This window comes from Pristis pectinata, chromosome 3 (genome assembly GCF_009764475.1).
Source record: "Pristis pectinata isolate sPriPec2 chromosome 3, sPriPec2.1.pri, whole genome shotgun sequence".
Classification (NCBI taxonomy): Eukaryota; Metazoa; Chordata; class Chondrichthyes; order Rhinopristiformes; family Pristidae; genus Pristis; species Pristis pectinata.
The window spans coordinates 102,840,133-102,855,116 of NC_067407.1; the positions used below are offsets into that span (position 1 = coordinate 102,840,133).

The 14,984-nt window shown below is 35.9% G+C and overlaps 1 protein-coding gene across 3 annotated transcripts in view; it reads left to right on the plus strand.

Moving 5' to 3' along the window:
- Window positions 1–14,984, plus strand: part of LOC127568766 (proteasome activator complex subunit 4-like) — a 114,326-nt gene that overhangs the window by 85,140 nt on the left and 14,202 nt on the right. For all 3 annotated transcript variants that reach the window (XM_052012901.1, XM_052012902.1, XM_052012903.1), the window contains 5 exons: window positions 5,976–6,107; window positions 6,766–6,974; window positions 8,745–8,830; window positions 9,057–9,185; window positions 11,704–11,859. In XM_052012901.1, the coding sequence (XP_051868861.1) occupies window positions 5,976–6,107; window positions 6,766–6,974; window positions 8,745–8,830; window positions 9,057–9,185; window positions 11,704–11,859 (712 nt within the window). The remainder of the gene's footprint in view (window positions 1–5,975; window positions 6,108–6,765; window positions 6,975–8,744; window positions 8,831–9,056; window positions 9,186–11,703; window positions 11,860–14,984) is intronic.

The following is a 14,984-nucleotide window of genomic DNA, read 5'->3' on the forward strand; positions in this document are numbered from 1 at the left end:
GTAATCACCCTCTGGGTGAAAAAATCCTCCTCGGATCACCTCTAAACCTCTTGATCCTTACCTTAAACCTATGCCCTCTGGTCTTGGATACCACTGCCTTGGAGAAAAGTTTCTTACTATCTAGCATATCTTTGCTTCTCACAGGTTTGTGTGCCTGTATCAGGTTCCCACTCAGCCTCCTCTGCTGTTCTGGAGAAAAGAAATTAGAAGCTTGAACAAGTTTTCTTAGAAAGAAGATAAAAGTAAAGAGGGGATTAGTAAATAGAATAGATGGTAACAAGAAGTTATTGATATTACTTGACAAGATAAGTGAGAGGACAAAATAACTTGAGAGGGCAAAAGAAGACATAGAGGTCAGTGTTTGCAATTTTAAGATCATCCATTTTGGACCTAAAACAGTGAGAAACTGGAGTGGTAAAGAGGTTTGGGGGTTATTAAAAGTCATTTAACAAAAACAACTAAGTAAAATAAATATTCAGATACCTTGAAATGCACTAGAGAGGAAGTTGTCCTTCAGTTGTATAGAGCCTTGATCAGCTTCCATCTGAAATACCATGTTTTATGTTGGACACTTGGCCTCAGGATAGGTGTATAAAACTTTGGGTGCAATGCAGATTCTATAGTCTAAGAGCAGGGGTGCCATTTTCAGGTTAGAACAAATCACTGGTTACTAGAAATGATTTAACCACTTCTGTGTTCTTGACCCACACTTGCACAGAGCATGCACAGTGATTTTAAACCTCTCCCTGATGCCATTCTCCTACCCCACACAATCCGCTTCTTGGCTCTCTGCAGTGGCAAAAGATTACAGAGAAAAAGCCTGTTGTAACCCACATGATGCTTTGGGCATCATGATAATATGCACTTCAGCAGGTTAAGTTCTGTTTGCTGTAGCTTGGGCATCTTGTATTAGAAGGTGAAGTTATGAAGATGAGTTGCATAAACAAGGATTAAGTTCCCCTGAGGATAGGTGGTTGTGGAATGAAGCAAGCAAAACTATTTAAACCATAAAAAGCATTCAATACTATAGAACACTACATTTTTGGATGCTTCAAAAGCTTCCAATATGGAATCTGAGAAATAAATTGCACCCAGCTTTCATTTTAGCGGTTAGCGCAATGCTATTACAGCACCAGCGACCCGGGTTCAATTCCAGGGTAAATTCCCACCATGTCTGGCAGTGGCTGCAGTACTGAGGCCTAACTAAGTTCTTCAGCTGCTGGCACACCTGTAGGAAGTGGAGTTTGAAAAAAAAGATTTAGGAAGTGGCAAATGCTTGCAGAATCGTAGCAGGTAACAATAGAAATTGATCAGCAGCCTAGCTTCAAGTAATTGAACAGCTCTTACACCATATTGGTGGGAGCAATGGATGTGTGGATGGGTGTTGGAGGGTTCAACAACGTATTGTTAATGAATAAATCATAGCTGGAATATTGTTTCATCTGACTAAGAACAAGTTGATATAATCGTACAGTTAGAACTTTGCCATATGGGAGTAAAATCAGAAGGTTTTCTGCACAAAGTACTGGAGAAATTTAAGGCTACTTCTTTTCTCCCTGCTTCCACTCACACCTCTGACCCCTGTGTGTGCAAGGATATTAGAATTTTCAATAGTAACATAGATTTTTATCAGATCATAGTGATGGATATTGGGCAAAGATGGGAAAATAAGTGAGTGCAGAGAAGCCTCAACCTAATTGAAGGGTGGATCAGTCTCAAGGAATTGAATGACTGACTTTCTGTTGAGGCATTGAACAGTGTCTGTCCCTCTCGCTGCACCCCCGTATACCTGCAACCAGAATCAGAAATTGTGATATTGCCATGTGGTTCAAAAACTGGAACTGCATTGTCATCAAATTCTTTCATCTTAATAGCATGTATTATTTGTGTGTTAACTGAAAAATTGAAATTCCACTTCAATTTAATGAACTTAGTAATGGAGTGCCAGAACTCTTTAGCTTTGCCAGTTCCTATTGTATATGTTCAGAATATAACTTAACATACTACTACTCCATGATGTTCTGTGAATACATTTCATGAATCTGAAATGAGTCTGATAATTCAAGACAAACCTTCAGTATTGGAAGGACTGGTTCAAAGTTTTATTAACGTTGTATTCGCAAAGGTGGTTTGGTGGTGTAAAATGTTGGCTTACAAATTTGATTTGCTATTTGATTGCATAATGCAACTTCTAGCTGTAGTTTACCATCTGATCAGACCACATTCTCATGTTGTGATGGGTGAAGTATTTATTGAGAACAAGGAAATTGCCAGGCTTTCTTAACTTTGCAGTGCACATAACAGTAGGTTATCTGTTCTATTCCAGGTTGTACTTAATATGTTGTACTTTATTTTTTTGTACTTAGATATGATAGGGTAGGGGATGGGAGAGAGATTAAATGGCATAGAATATTGTCTGTAGGATTCAGAACTTGTAATAGTGGAAAGGTAATTTTAAGTCCAAATCCCTTCAAACAAAGCAAGTATTAATATGAAATGTTTGCCTTTGAGCTTCAATGAAAGGGTTAAAAGGGCAGATTTTCTCAAAATATCTTTTGAGAAGGTAAGAGGATGATTCTTGATGTCTCCAATTTCTTGGAACCCAGTAGAGGCCAGTGTGGCTACTGCTAAGAAAGTGGCCCATGTTATGTTTATGATACCGCTGTGCCAATGAGAAATCTGTGCACCATACTGTTCAGAGATTTAAATTACTTTCACCCTCTTTGGAAAGGAAAGTTATCTGACTATTTTCTAGCTTGCTCCACATGTGAATTTGATATATACACAGAACCTTCCAATTTGCCGTGAGTATCTGTTTGTTGGTCAGTAATTAAAATAAAAACACAATATGCAAAGAAGGAAGCTACGTAGGCTTTATCCAACCTCTGCTGAAGTGATCCAAAACTCATTCCACTGCCTTACTCCATTCTTGGCAGATATGTACTCCTCTGCTTTAAATACTCATTTATTTCATCATCTTGATCTGTTTTGGTTCAGTGGAAGGGTCTTGAGTCTGGTTCCATTTGAATTTGTGCTATTGTTCTTCATTGTTGTTTCCATGAATTTGCATGTGTCATCTGTCTATCTCCCTCTGCTAACCCTTCCAAATCTGACAGAAGATTTTATATATTGCCCTCCCCTGTTTCCCTGGTATCCTACATTTGCCAACAAAAACAACAACAAATGGAAATCTCCAGGGGAAAGATCAGTGATCATTTCCTGATGTTTTGGGCTAACATACTAAAAGTGTTCAATCCCTTTGGATCAGGTAGAGCAACACTACAGACAATGAGGATTAGAAATAATAATAAATAGGAACATTCATAAAACCAATAACTTTATTAATATTTGATCTACTACAAAAAGGTTTTTTGGACTCTACAAGAATAAAATCAATTGAAGTGCTGTTTGTGTTAGTCCAAGTTTCTTGCAAAACCTTTGAAGAATAAAATAACTATATACTTGGTGTTCCTTTGCATGCCTGGGGGAGTAAACTGAGTCACAGTAGGCAATTTAATCTGTCGCCAGAGCCCCTGTCATTGTGTTATCATTAATTGTCCTTATCAGAAAATTTTGCTCCCAGTGTTCCGACAATCTGTAATGAGGCGAGTAAAAATAAATCTTGCTTCTGAATTTGAACAAGGCAACATTCTCTGCTTTTGTAACCAGATATGGACCCCCATGTCTGCAGGAGGTGTACACATTTACAAAAATAATGGCAAAGGCACTGGAAGAAGTACTAGCAGCGTAAATACTTCCATATCAGGTGGGCTTTGTTCAAACAGATATTCTGAAATGCTCTCTCCATCCTCAATTGAGGCATTCCGTGCATTCAGATTGAAGACTCTGCTTAGGAATCTTAATATGGAGTGCTGTGTATTTAATAAAGATGTGCTGCCAGCAGTGTTGAAGAGCTATGTTCATAGCATAACCAAAATTTTTACAATCACTTCAAAGCACTATTGAAGGACTTAGTTAAACCGATTATATCCAAATTGAAATTTGGTTGACAAAACAATGAGAAGCACAAAAACCTACAGAAAACTTCAATGCCTAGGGGGCGTAGGAATAGAAATTACAATTAGCAACTTGGAAAAACATTGAAGTAAAAGACAGCTTACAATAACAAGTTTCGGGTAATCCAAATTAGAATGTTAAACTATGCTTGTATAATTTCATTATGGCTCAATAAAGTATAAATATCTTACTATATTCAGTTCAGGAGTATGATACCGATTTGAATTTCCATTCATAATATGGTGTGAAGTGATGCAGTTCATTTCATAGTATGAAATTGAATATTTTGTAATCCAGAGGTTTCATTCCTTCTCAAAGAATTTTTTTGAGAAATGCAGCAGGAGTTGTATGTATTGTGAAAGGCAGTTAAGCTTCTAAATAATTATGGAATGAATATGTAAATAGTAAGAAATTGTGAAAATATTAACTGCTTGTTAACACTTTTAAGACCTGAAGTTTGAAAATACTGTTGTTTTCTCATCTTAATTAGTGGGTCGAATATTAATATTCGAAAGGAATAGAGTACGTCTTAAATTGATTGGGATATTTTGCTATTTGTTATCAAACTCCAATTCATTTTCACATGTAAGCAAAGACCGCTGCCATCTTTCGGGTACTGGCTTGTTTGAGATTTTAATGTCATTTTGCACAATCTTTTGTTTGGCTTATCTTCTTTTGGATTTCTTGTGTGATGTTTTCTTAAATTCAACTAGTTAAAGAAAGTTTTGCTGACATGCAGGAAGTGAGCTTCAGGTCTTTTCCACATAATTCTGTTTAATTTGAGATGTGGATACAACAAACAAGTAAAACTCGTAGCTAAAATTATATTTAGAATGTCACTTATCCATTAGTTATGAACCTAAAAGCTGAATGCTATTAGATACATCTTCCTTTGTCATTCTGGTTACTTGAAAACAATTTAATTTGCGTATGCAAAACACAAACCTCACTGCCTTTTAGTTTTGTCAAACTGGTGTAATGGAGAATTAGGAGTGGAGAAGTCAATGATCATATCACAGCAATTGTTTTATTTGATTGTTCTTTCTACATGCTGAAGCTGCTGAGCAGAGTTGAGGTACAAGATATTTGTCAAACCACATAATGACAAAGAAGGAAGCTATTCAGTCTGTTGGGTTCATACCCTCTCCCAGGGGAACAGTCCTATCAGTCGCAATTCCTCATTCTTATTTCCTTACACACCTGCAACTTCTCTTCTCATACATGCTCATCAACTTCCCTTTGATTCTTTTCACCATTGGTATACACTGTAATTTACAGTAGCTAATTAACCTATGAACATGTCTTTGAAAAGTAGGATGAAACTGTGCCAGCTGGAGGAAACAACACTGTCACAGATCGAACCTGGGTCCCTGGAGCTGCGATTTCCCCCACTAACCCTATGTAGGGCTTGCTCTCGTAACTTTCCCAACTGAATCTCCTAAATGAAATCAGAATCGAGTCAGGCATGTCAATATTAATGTGACCTTGATTTTAATTTTGCTGAACAACCAATGTAGACACACACACAGACTCCAGTGGGAGGTGACTGTGAAAACACCAGGTGATTTTTTTTCAACTAATGTTGTCACTTGGTCAAACACAAGGGGGATCAACCCTTGAACCTTTATCGTTTGTGGAATCGAATCTACACTGAATGACACTGGCATTGTTGGTCTAATGGTAAACCTTGATGGCCAGGACTTTTAGAAACGGAGTCCCAGTATTTCTTATCTGTGGCCCTACTCCCTTCCCTTATTTAACTATCACCAGGTATTTGCTTTCACTGCCCTTTTTTAAAGACAGCAGATATATTTATTTGTGAAAAATGATCGTAAATGAAGGAACGAGGAAGAATATGCCTGTAAATGGTAATCAAAGTGAAAATATAATGTTCTTTTGCCTTGATGTACAAAGAAATGGAAGTTTATTAGCTCACACTCTTTGTCTTCTATTGCTAGCCGACTATACGTTTTGCAGGGTGGTTTGGCTCAACAAGAGTGGAGAGTACCTGAATTGATGCATAGACTCCTTCAATATCTTGAGCCTAAGCTCACACAGGTCTATAAGAATGTGCGAGAAAGGATAGGAAGGTGAGTGCTTTTAAATAGGAGAGTTTAAAATGTTGCAATATCCTATTATTGAGAGAGTATTATACAAAGTTGTGACTTTGATTTAAATTATTGTAAATCTATATTTGAATATTGTACAAGCTTAAACTATACCTCCTTACTCATCTACATCTTTCTTCCCCTTTTCTTTAAAACACCCTTCTTTGTCTCTATCTCCCATTATATTTATTTCTTTCCCTTTTTAAGCCATCTTTAGTGTTGACAACCTGTTTGTGTGAGAAACTTCCTTGTTGAGTACGATTCGGTGCTCATCTTAATCCACTGATTTCAAATTGTATCAAATCCATTAAATAGTTGTAACAAATGGGAACACTGATTAATTTGTTTCCCACTGGGTAACTTGTAAAATTGCAACTGATGACAGTAATTCACTTCAAACTGAACATTTAACGTCAAGCCATGGTATTTCAATTAAACTATTTAAGCAAATGATTGGTTCTTTAAAACCAATTCACACAGGTATAGAAACTTAGACGGGGAATAATGTCTCCATTATTTGTGATCCCAATGGGGAATTCTAAAATTCTTGAATTAAATGTCAATAAAATTTGTGTAATAATAAACTAGTAATGGACCACTCCTTCATTAATTTTACTTTTCAAATATTTTCCTTCTGCAGCGTTCTAACATATTTATTCATGATAGACATCACCTTACCTAATTCAAATCCAACGCTGTCACCACGTGTCTCTGAATTTACCAGCCGTATGTTAGGCCAACTTAAACCTCTGATGGAAATTGATGAAGAGATACAAAATCATGTTGTTGAGGAAAATGGTATTGGGGAACAAGACGAAAGAACCCAGGCCATTAAACTTCTGAAAACAGGTAAACATTCAATATCTTGTGTTGCGTTTATTGATCTTTCCATGAGTAGTTTGCAGTATGGAGTAGGGCTGTAATCCTGAACTGCTGAGATAGAGAGTGGTGAGCCTGGCCTGTCCTTTCTCAAGTCATGGTAAATTGGTTATTGAGGTGGTTAAAGGGACTGAAACTATATATTAGTGTAGTGAAAGATGTATTTACTTGTTAAGGTGAAGCTTGCATCCATTGAAGACCGCTAGTAGGATAAGTTAAGCAAATTCATTCAAAGTTCAACAAGCAGATTCTAGAGGGAGTGACTCAGGTATTTTCCATTCCTGAAGTTCTCTCAGTTTGGGCAATCAAGATGTTATTTTGTTAATACTTTTTTAATTGTCTCATTTAGAAGGTTATACTAAACATTGATATTTGATGTATGGTGGTCAGGGAAGGTGAACTCGGCACAGTGGGACATAAATTCAACAGTGCTGCATCTGATTTACAGCTGAATATATCAGTGTACCAACCATACCCAAATTATGCGCACAGTTGGATCACTGCTAAATTCATCTAGCCTTTTTAAAGTAGTGCCTTTTGCTTGCTGCTGCATGTGGTGACTGCATTAAATTTTATAGGGATGCAATAATTGGTTCAGCATCCAGTCAAGATTTGCCTGGTTCTTAACTCTGCCTAATGAATAGTTGGGCAGCTGGCTGCAGAAGCACCATTATCAGCTCGTATTCTATCATTCCTTCCCTGCTAAACCTAGGTCTCTATCGTTTGTCCATGTATCTTAAAATCTTCCCTTTGGATTTATTTGCACGTACATTTCGGCTGCTTTTCCATATCCAAGACCCTGCTTTCGGTTTTTCAAATTTGTCTTTTCTACCCCCCCCCCCCCCCCTTTTTATCTTTTCAATTTACTGTGTCCTTTTTAATCTTCTTGCCGCTTCCTCATTGTAGTTAGACTATTTCTCAATTTGTTCTCTGCCCTTGGCTTGACACCATCCTCTAACTGAAATTGTGACAAATGAATTAAAGGTACTTTAATTTTTAAAGCAACTTTATAGCTATTTTTCCACATCCCTACCATAAACTCTGCTAGATTGGCACTGATTCCATCCCTCCACATAGCTATTTGTTTAAATGGAACCAGGCTTTGTAAAACTATAACTTTTTTAAACTCTGCATCCTATCAATGAACTATGATGCTTTTCCATCTCCATGGTATTGTGGTCTCTGCCTTGCCTCAGCTCACCCACTGTTGAAAACATTTATCATCTTTATGCTTGATTTTTCTCATATCATTTTGGTATTCTCATATTCTCTATTCCCTCTAAATTCAACGTCCAAAATCAAGCTGCCTGTGTTTTGTCAGACGTTCCAGTTTCAATCAAGAATATAGAATTTTTACCTTGGATCAATTATTTGATGTTTAAATAAATTCACTTCATTGTAATAAACTGATACCTGTTATTGCATTAATGACTTGTAAATGGTTTAAAAAAAACCTCACCCCATATACATAATAGATTACATGGGATATCTAATATTTTTCTTTCAAGCTTTACAACACTTCCTGCACGTCTGCCTTGATTGTTATGCCAGTAGATATCTGTTGGTTGTTTCATATTCCATTTCAAATGTTGTACCACGGCAGGACAGGCTTGTGTTTAATCTTAATAGCTGCACATTAAAGTGGAGTTGTGGAGCTTTCATTTTCTGTTTTGAAGAACTAAAGTTATTGGTAAAATTATTGGCGTCTTAACCCATGGCATGTTTTGTTTTGTAATATAGTGTTGAAATGGTTAATGGCAAGTGCAGGAAGGTCATTTTCTACAGCAATTGCAGAACAGCTCCATCTCATGCCACTATTGTTCAAGGTATGTTGTCATATTTAAATTTTACGTTCTAGATTTTATTAGAAAACACATGTATTTGTTTGAACAGTTTCTGAAATGTGATTTGTCCTTTATAATTCTTTCTTCGAAATCTAACTGGTTTTGTGTCTCTGCTGCTGTCCCATTGACACATTGAATTTTTGTACTCTACAAACAGAGTAAAAACTGACACACTAAATTGTTTTTATTGTATATTTTAATAACTTAGATCGCCCCTGTAGAAAATGATGAGAGCTATGACGAACTCAAAAGAGATGCAAAGATGTGTTTATCACTCATGTCTCAGGGATTGCTATATCCCCAGCAAGTGGTTATGGTACTAGATGTTATGAAACAGGTAAATGATGCATTTGATATGCTGATATTTTTAATTTAGAAGATTGAGGAATGCCTCTTCTCACCAGCTTAAGGTAAATGACAACATGCACAAGTAAAGATGGCTGCTTGCAAGATTCCAATGGATCAAATTTAGAAAGCAAAAATTAAAATACTGTGTTTGCTGGAAACCTTGGGATTGAGTTTCAGCTTTGAGTCTAATTGGTGATGAGGCATGAACTCTGCCTGATACTTTTTTCTTCTGCTGACTTTTCTGCTCAGAATCATTTGCACATCACTAAACAATCTCCCATGAATTACCTCAATCACTTAGTTTCATTTTTTTAAATACATTCTTTTAAAAAGAATGTAGGAAAGATGACAGTAAAATTTAATGCAACTGAAAATGTGTTTTTACATAAAATTGTCTTTCTAAATTAATGCTGATTTACATTGGAGTACTGTGCATGGTATTGTTCTCCTTATTTAAGCAAGGATATTAATATGTTGGAAGCAGTTCGGGGAAGTTTTACTATACTAGTACCTAGACTGGGTCTGTTATCTTGCGAGGAAAGGTTGAACAGGATAGACTTGTGTCAGAGGACTAAGAGTGGATTTGTTTGAAACAATGAGATCCTGAGTGGTCTTGAAAAGGTGAACGTAAAGAAGATAATCCTCCTTCTGGCAGGGTCTACAACTAGACATCATAGTTTGAAGGGGGTTAGCAATTTGAGTGAGGTAATTTTGTTTTCTCTTAGGACTGAGTCTTTGGAATGCTTTTCCTTGCAGGGCAGTGGAAGTGGTGCTTTTGAATATTTTGTAACCATTGTAACCTTATTTTGTAAATATTGTAACCTTAACTGCACAGCTCTGTCCGGGTATCAGGTCAGATATGATAATAAATGCTTGAGGGGCCAAGTAGCCTGCTCCTATTAAATGACAAATTTGCATGTTTCTTGGGGTGCAAATCCATGGCTCCCTGGAAGAGGCCGCACAAGTGGAAAGGATGGGAAGAGAGTCGTGTAGCTGGCAAGTCTTTAAAGGAGTGCTTTTAGTAAGCATCTAATGCCAAAAATTCCTACCTCATACCTACCCAATATTAATATCATAATGATCCTGTTTAACTGTTCCTGCTCCCTTGTACTCTTTCCAGAAAATTCTGTGAAAATGAAGTATAATATTCATTTAATATCTCCACTATTCCTTCACGCATTAGGAGTCTTTTTCCAGCTCCACATTTTCTTTAATTGTATTTGATATTTTTAAAAAAGAATGCTTTATTTTTCTTTATTGCCTCTTAATTACAATAGTCTTCTAACCTTTCTAATCATTTTTACTCCCTATATTTTCAAAACGTCATGATTTTTATTTTGGCATGGCTGAATTTGTCGTTGTCTTTTATAAGCTTCACTTTTATTTGAATTTGCTTTTTATCCCTGGAGTGTCAAAATCTGGTCAGTGCCTTTATATCCATATATAAAATATCTAGTTTGTAAACAAACATTTATAAAGTGATAATTTTCCACTGTTTGCCACTGATTTATCTTGCAACTATTTTATCCTGCAAAGTTTTCCAAAAAATGCTTTTTAATTTTGTTGGAACTACTTTTTTCCAGTTAAATCTCTGTCTTTTGATGTTTTCTCTTTTTTTAATATTCCATGATTATTTTGTTCTAGACTTTGCTCTGCAATTATCTGTATGCTCATTTAATTTATTCAAACTAGATCGAGCATTTTATTTCTTAACTTCTATTCCAGTTTATCTTTCAATGATTATTACAGTTCTATACTTCTATTTTTCTCTAATTTGTTGATATTATTCTCACTTCACCTTTTTTACCATTTTGTATCTATAATGTACTTGCTTTGGTATTTTGTGATACAGTAATGACATCATTGGTTACTGGTGTTCCCTTTTCCCTCTGAATATTTTTTTTCAGTAGCACTGTGACTGCATTTGATTATCATTGGTGTGTTCTCATTAATGTGTTCTCCACATTTCTTTGTACTGAATTTTGAGAATAAATGTTGGATTGAAATTAATTGTCAATGTTTTAAAGTACAAGAGTAATGAATTCGTTGTCAAGAAGCACAAATCTTTCAAAAGGGCAATTTGATATGGCTGTGGGGTAAATATATATAGAGTTCTAGATATTTCTGTCACTAGAGTGCAGGAGAGGTCATGTAAAACCTATATAATTGATTAGTTAGACTGCAGTTAGAATATTGTCCTTTTGGATGCCCCAAATTGTAGAGTATTTCAAATCTTCTTTTAGTTTTGTGGTTGTTACAGATGTTCACAGGGCCACTGAATCCTGTAGCTAGTGCAAGTGCCCAATACCATTCATGGCTGGTTATAACAGAACTGCAGAATGTTGAGTTGCAGAGATGAATTCAGCAGCTTCAGATTTACTGTAGAATATGAGATTGCAAGACAGTTAGTAACCATGCACTACGAATATATTGAATATAAAAAAGACTCTTACATTTTGCTTGTTGTGTCCTGGTTAATAATTTTGGATTTGTTTTCTTTTGCACAGACATCAGAGAGCAGTTCTTGGCATGCAAAATACACCGTTTTAACATACCTCCAGACAATGGTGTTCTACAATCTGTTTATTTTTTTGGACAATAAACAGGCTGTCCAAGATATAAGATGGCTTGTCATAAAACTCTTAGAAGATGAACAGTTGGAGGTAAGATGATCAGATTACAGAGATGAATTACTGAGACAAAGTAGAGACAGCTCAACACAAGCCATAGTGAACATTTTTGTTCTTAAATTTGCAAGGTCCACATTGTGAATATTTTTATATACAGAAGTTATGCTCTCTGCTTTGATTAATTGGAAGTATTCGAGTTTCACATTCAAATGAACGTTTACATTTAAACTCACACTCCCATGTAGTGGTGAGGCAGCGTTGCATTGTTGAAGTGCAGTCCTTTGAAGTGCAACATTAAACAGATGACAGAGATGAAAAATATTTGACCCTTGATGAAATTCTAACCATTCAGCGAGTAAATTCTGCTCTTACTAATGGTTTTCCAACTCTCCCAGTGTGCCATGATAGTAAAATCAAATTCTCCTGCCTGGAATAGGTTGCCATTGTCCTGGCTGGGGCTGCAAAAAAGGCTGTCATTCTTCAGCTGTATACTTGGCTTTGGTGAAATGGATACCAAGGTCATGTGGCTGAATAAAATGAGAAGAGATAGGTAATTAAACCAGGGCAAGGAATGAGCAGATTGGGCAAAGTGTTGGAATAAAATTGCGAGTGAGGGAAATTAGATAAAGTATAAATAAGCCAATAAGTATTTCTTTAAATTGTAGGATATTTACACCAGCCAAAGATTAAATGACTTGGAAGGTATGATTTGGAGACACAGAAGTTTCAATTAGTATTGCAGAAATGTAATAAAAGTACTATTTTGAAAGTAATACTTTTCCATACCCCTCCCTCCTTTTTGGTACCTTGAACTCTGCTTCTCTTCTCCCCTCTGCTCTCACTTCCACATGCTCCTATCTTCCTTTTCCCTGCTTTAGTCCAATTATCTCTCTAAATCCTTCTGAGACGCCCAAGTGCAATTCCACTGGCGATTGACTAGTTTGGTAGATTGATATCGGTGCACAAGTTGATCTCCTGCCAGTGATGGCTGCTGCTAAGAAAGTTGGGAAGACTTGTGTTACAGCTGTGCATTTATCTATTAAAGGCAAAACCAAGCTTGTCAATTAGGATAAAACTGTAACACAGAACAATTTATGAATAACTTTTCCAATCTCGTCCCTTGTTTGTTCAATAACTTTTCAAGATCATGTTCTAGCATTAGATAGTATGGTAACGACTTTCCAGATCCTCATCCCACAATGGCTTTGCTCCTTCATGTGGTTTCTCACCATACAAAGTCTTCAGCCACTGTCATTCCTGATATGACGTCCTTGCTACATGTTAAATAATGAAGAGTTCTCCCAGTACCAAACATTCCTCCTCTATTAAAAAAAAATGCAGAGCCAACCATTCAATGCTGCTTGTCATATCATCCTTTGCACTGAGTTGAATGTTGCTCCTGTCCACAAAGCAGTCACTAACTTTTATGTATTAAAAAAAATAATGAAGTCGCCCAAGTACAAAATCCTGTTATTTTATCTGACAGATTGAAACTTAACAAACACACTAGAAAATGCAAATGTACAAATCTTTGTAACAGTTTTGAGGCAGGATTATAATTTTCACTGTTCAGTGATCTTAGTGGAAGTTTGGAGTTGAAACTACCTGAAGAAATGTTGATCCTCAGAATTTTACGTCAAATCCATTTATGATGTGTTTTGAAACTACAATTCACCTTTCTCCCCCATAAATTATTTTATGAAAAATTTATGGCAAAAAAAATCAGATCATCAGTTTAGAGATGGCAGAAGAACTGCATTTGGACGAGTTATGATTAATAGCATTATGGCTTAAAACATTTGGAACAGAATAACTTTGCAAACAAATTATGCCTCAATGAGAGTTTTGCATTTGTAACAATTGCATACATCTATGCAATTATACAAATGTTATCTGTGTGTATCTAGTTTTTTTTTTGTTGCAAACAGCTTTCATATATCAGAATTGAGTGCAGTTGCTTTGCCACCAATTTGCAATTTTTAAAAAAAAATAAATTTGTATTAACAATATTGTCCATAATCTGGTTGTTTTTGTCAGGAATTTTACTGGGTGAGCAATTCCACATTTCCCATCACCTGAATGTGATGCAATGAATTGATTATTTATTACTAAATGTATATATTTCAACTTGTGCAGCTTGTACCATCTCCTCCTACCCTCTGCAGTTGTTTCATGTGCAGTGAGGAGGTTGATATATTTTGATTTGATTTTGCTTTCTGGATGCAGTTCATTTGTTTTTAATGGCCTGTTGTTTCATTGTAATCTTAAATAACCTAGATATAGTTTGAAATGTTCCCTCATTCACCATGCCGGAATGTTACTGAGAAACAATTGTACATTAGCTCGGATGAGTAAGTGTGGAATAAAGGTCTCGTATACTTTCAATTGAGTATGGAAAGAAATAGATCAAAAGTAATGTGGCTATTATTGCATGGATATAGATAATGAATGGAAACTGTAGTGTACTATTCTTAAAAGGATTTATATATTGATACATGGAATTTGGCATCACTTGTTCCTGAATTGTTTTGTTAAGGGGATGATATTTTAGTGAAAAAAGCTCTGAACTTTTAATACTGCTCCGATAATGAAGGGCATTCTTGTACACAGTATGCTATCCTTGGCAGCAAACTCTTTCCTAAGTTGGACAAAAATATACATCCCAAAAGATACAGTTTACAGATCTTAAAATAGGTCTTGTTATTAAATGAGATTTGTAGTTGAAAGTTTAAATTTGGCCCCTGCTGGAATGTTTCCCCTTCTGAGTTATCATCAAGTTAATTTCCATAAGCTCTTCACTAAGTTATTAGTAAATCTTTCAGAAGACATCCTTTCAGTTTACTAAGGCAATTTCAAAGAAGGTAAAGCTCTGTTATTTCTAATTTGGGCCCAAATATAATCTAATGAATGGTTTAGATCTAATAACAACAGAAGTTATTCAACCTTAAGTAGCTATGTTATATAAATAGCATTTACAAACTCTGTATTCCCACAACCTGCATTGGAATTTGTTTTCTGATTCTATAGTCCCTGCATTCGTAGGATATTTACCGAGTTCTTCAATTGATTTCCATAATTTTGCTGGGAATAATTTCTGAGATTTGTTGGAGTATTGCTGGGGAAGGAATTGATTTTTAACATCCCATCTTGTCAACTTT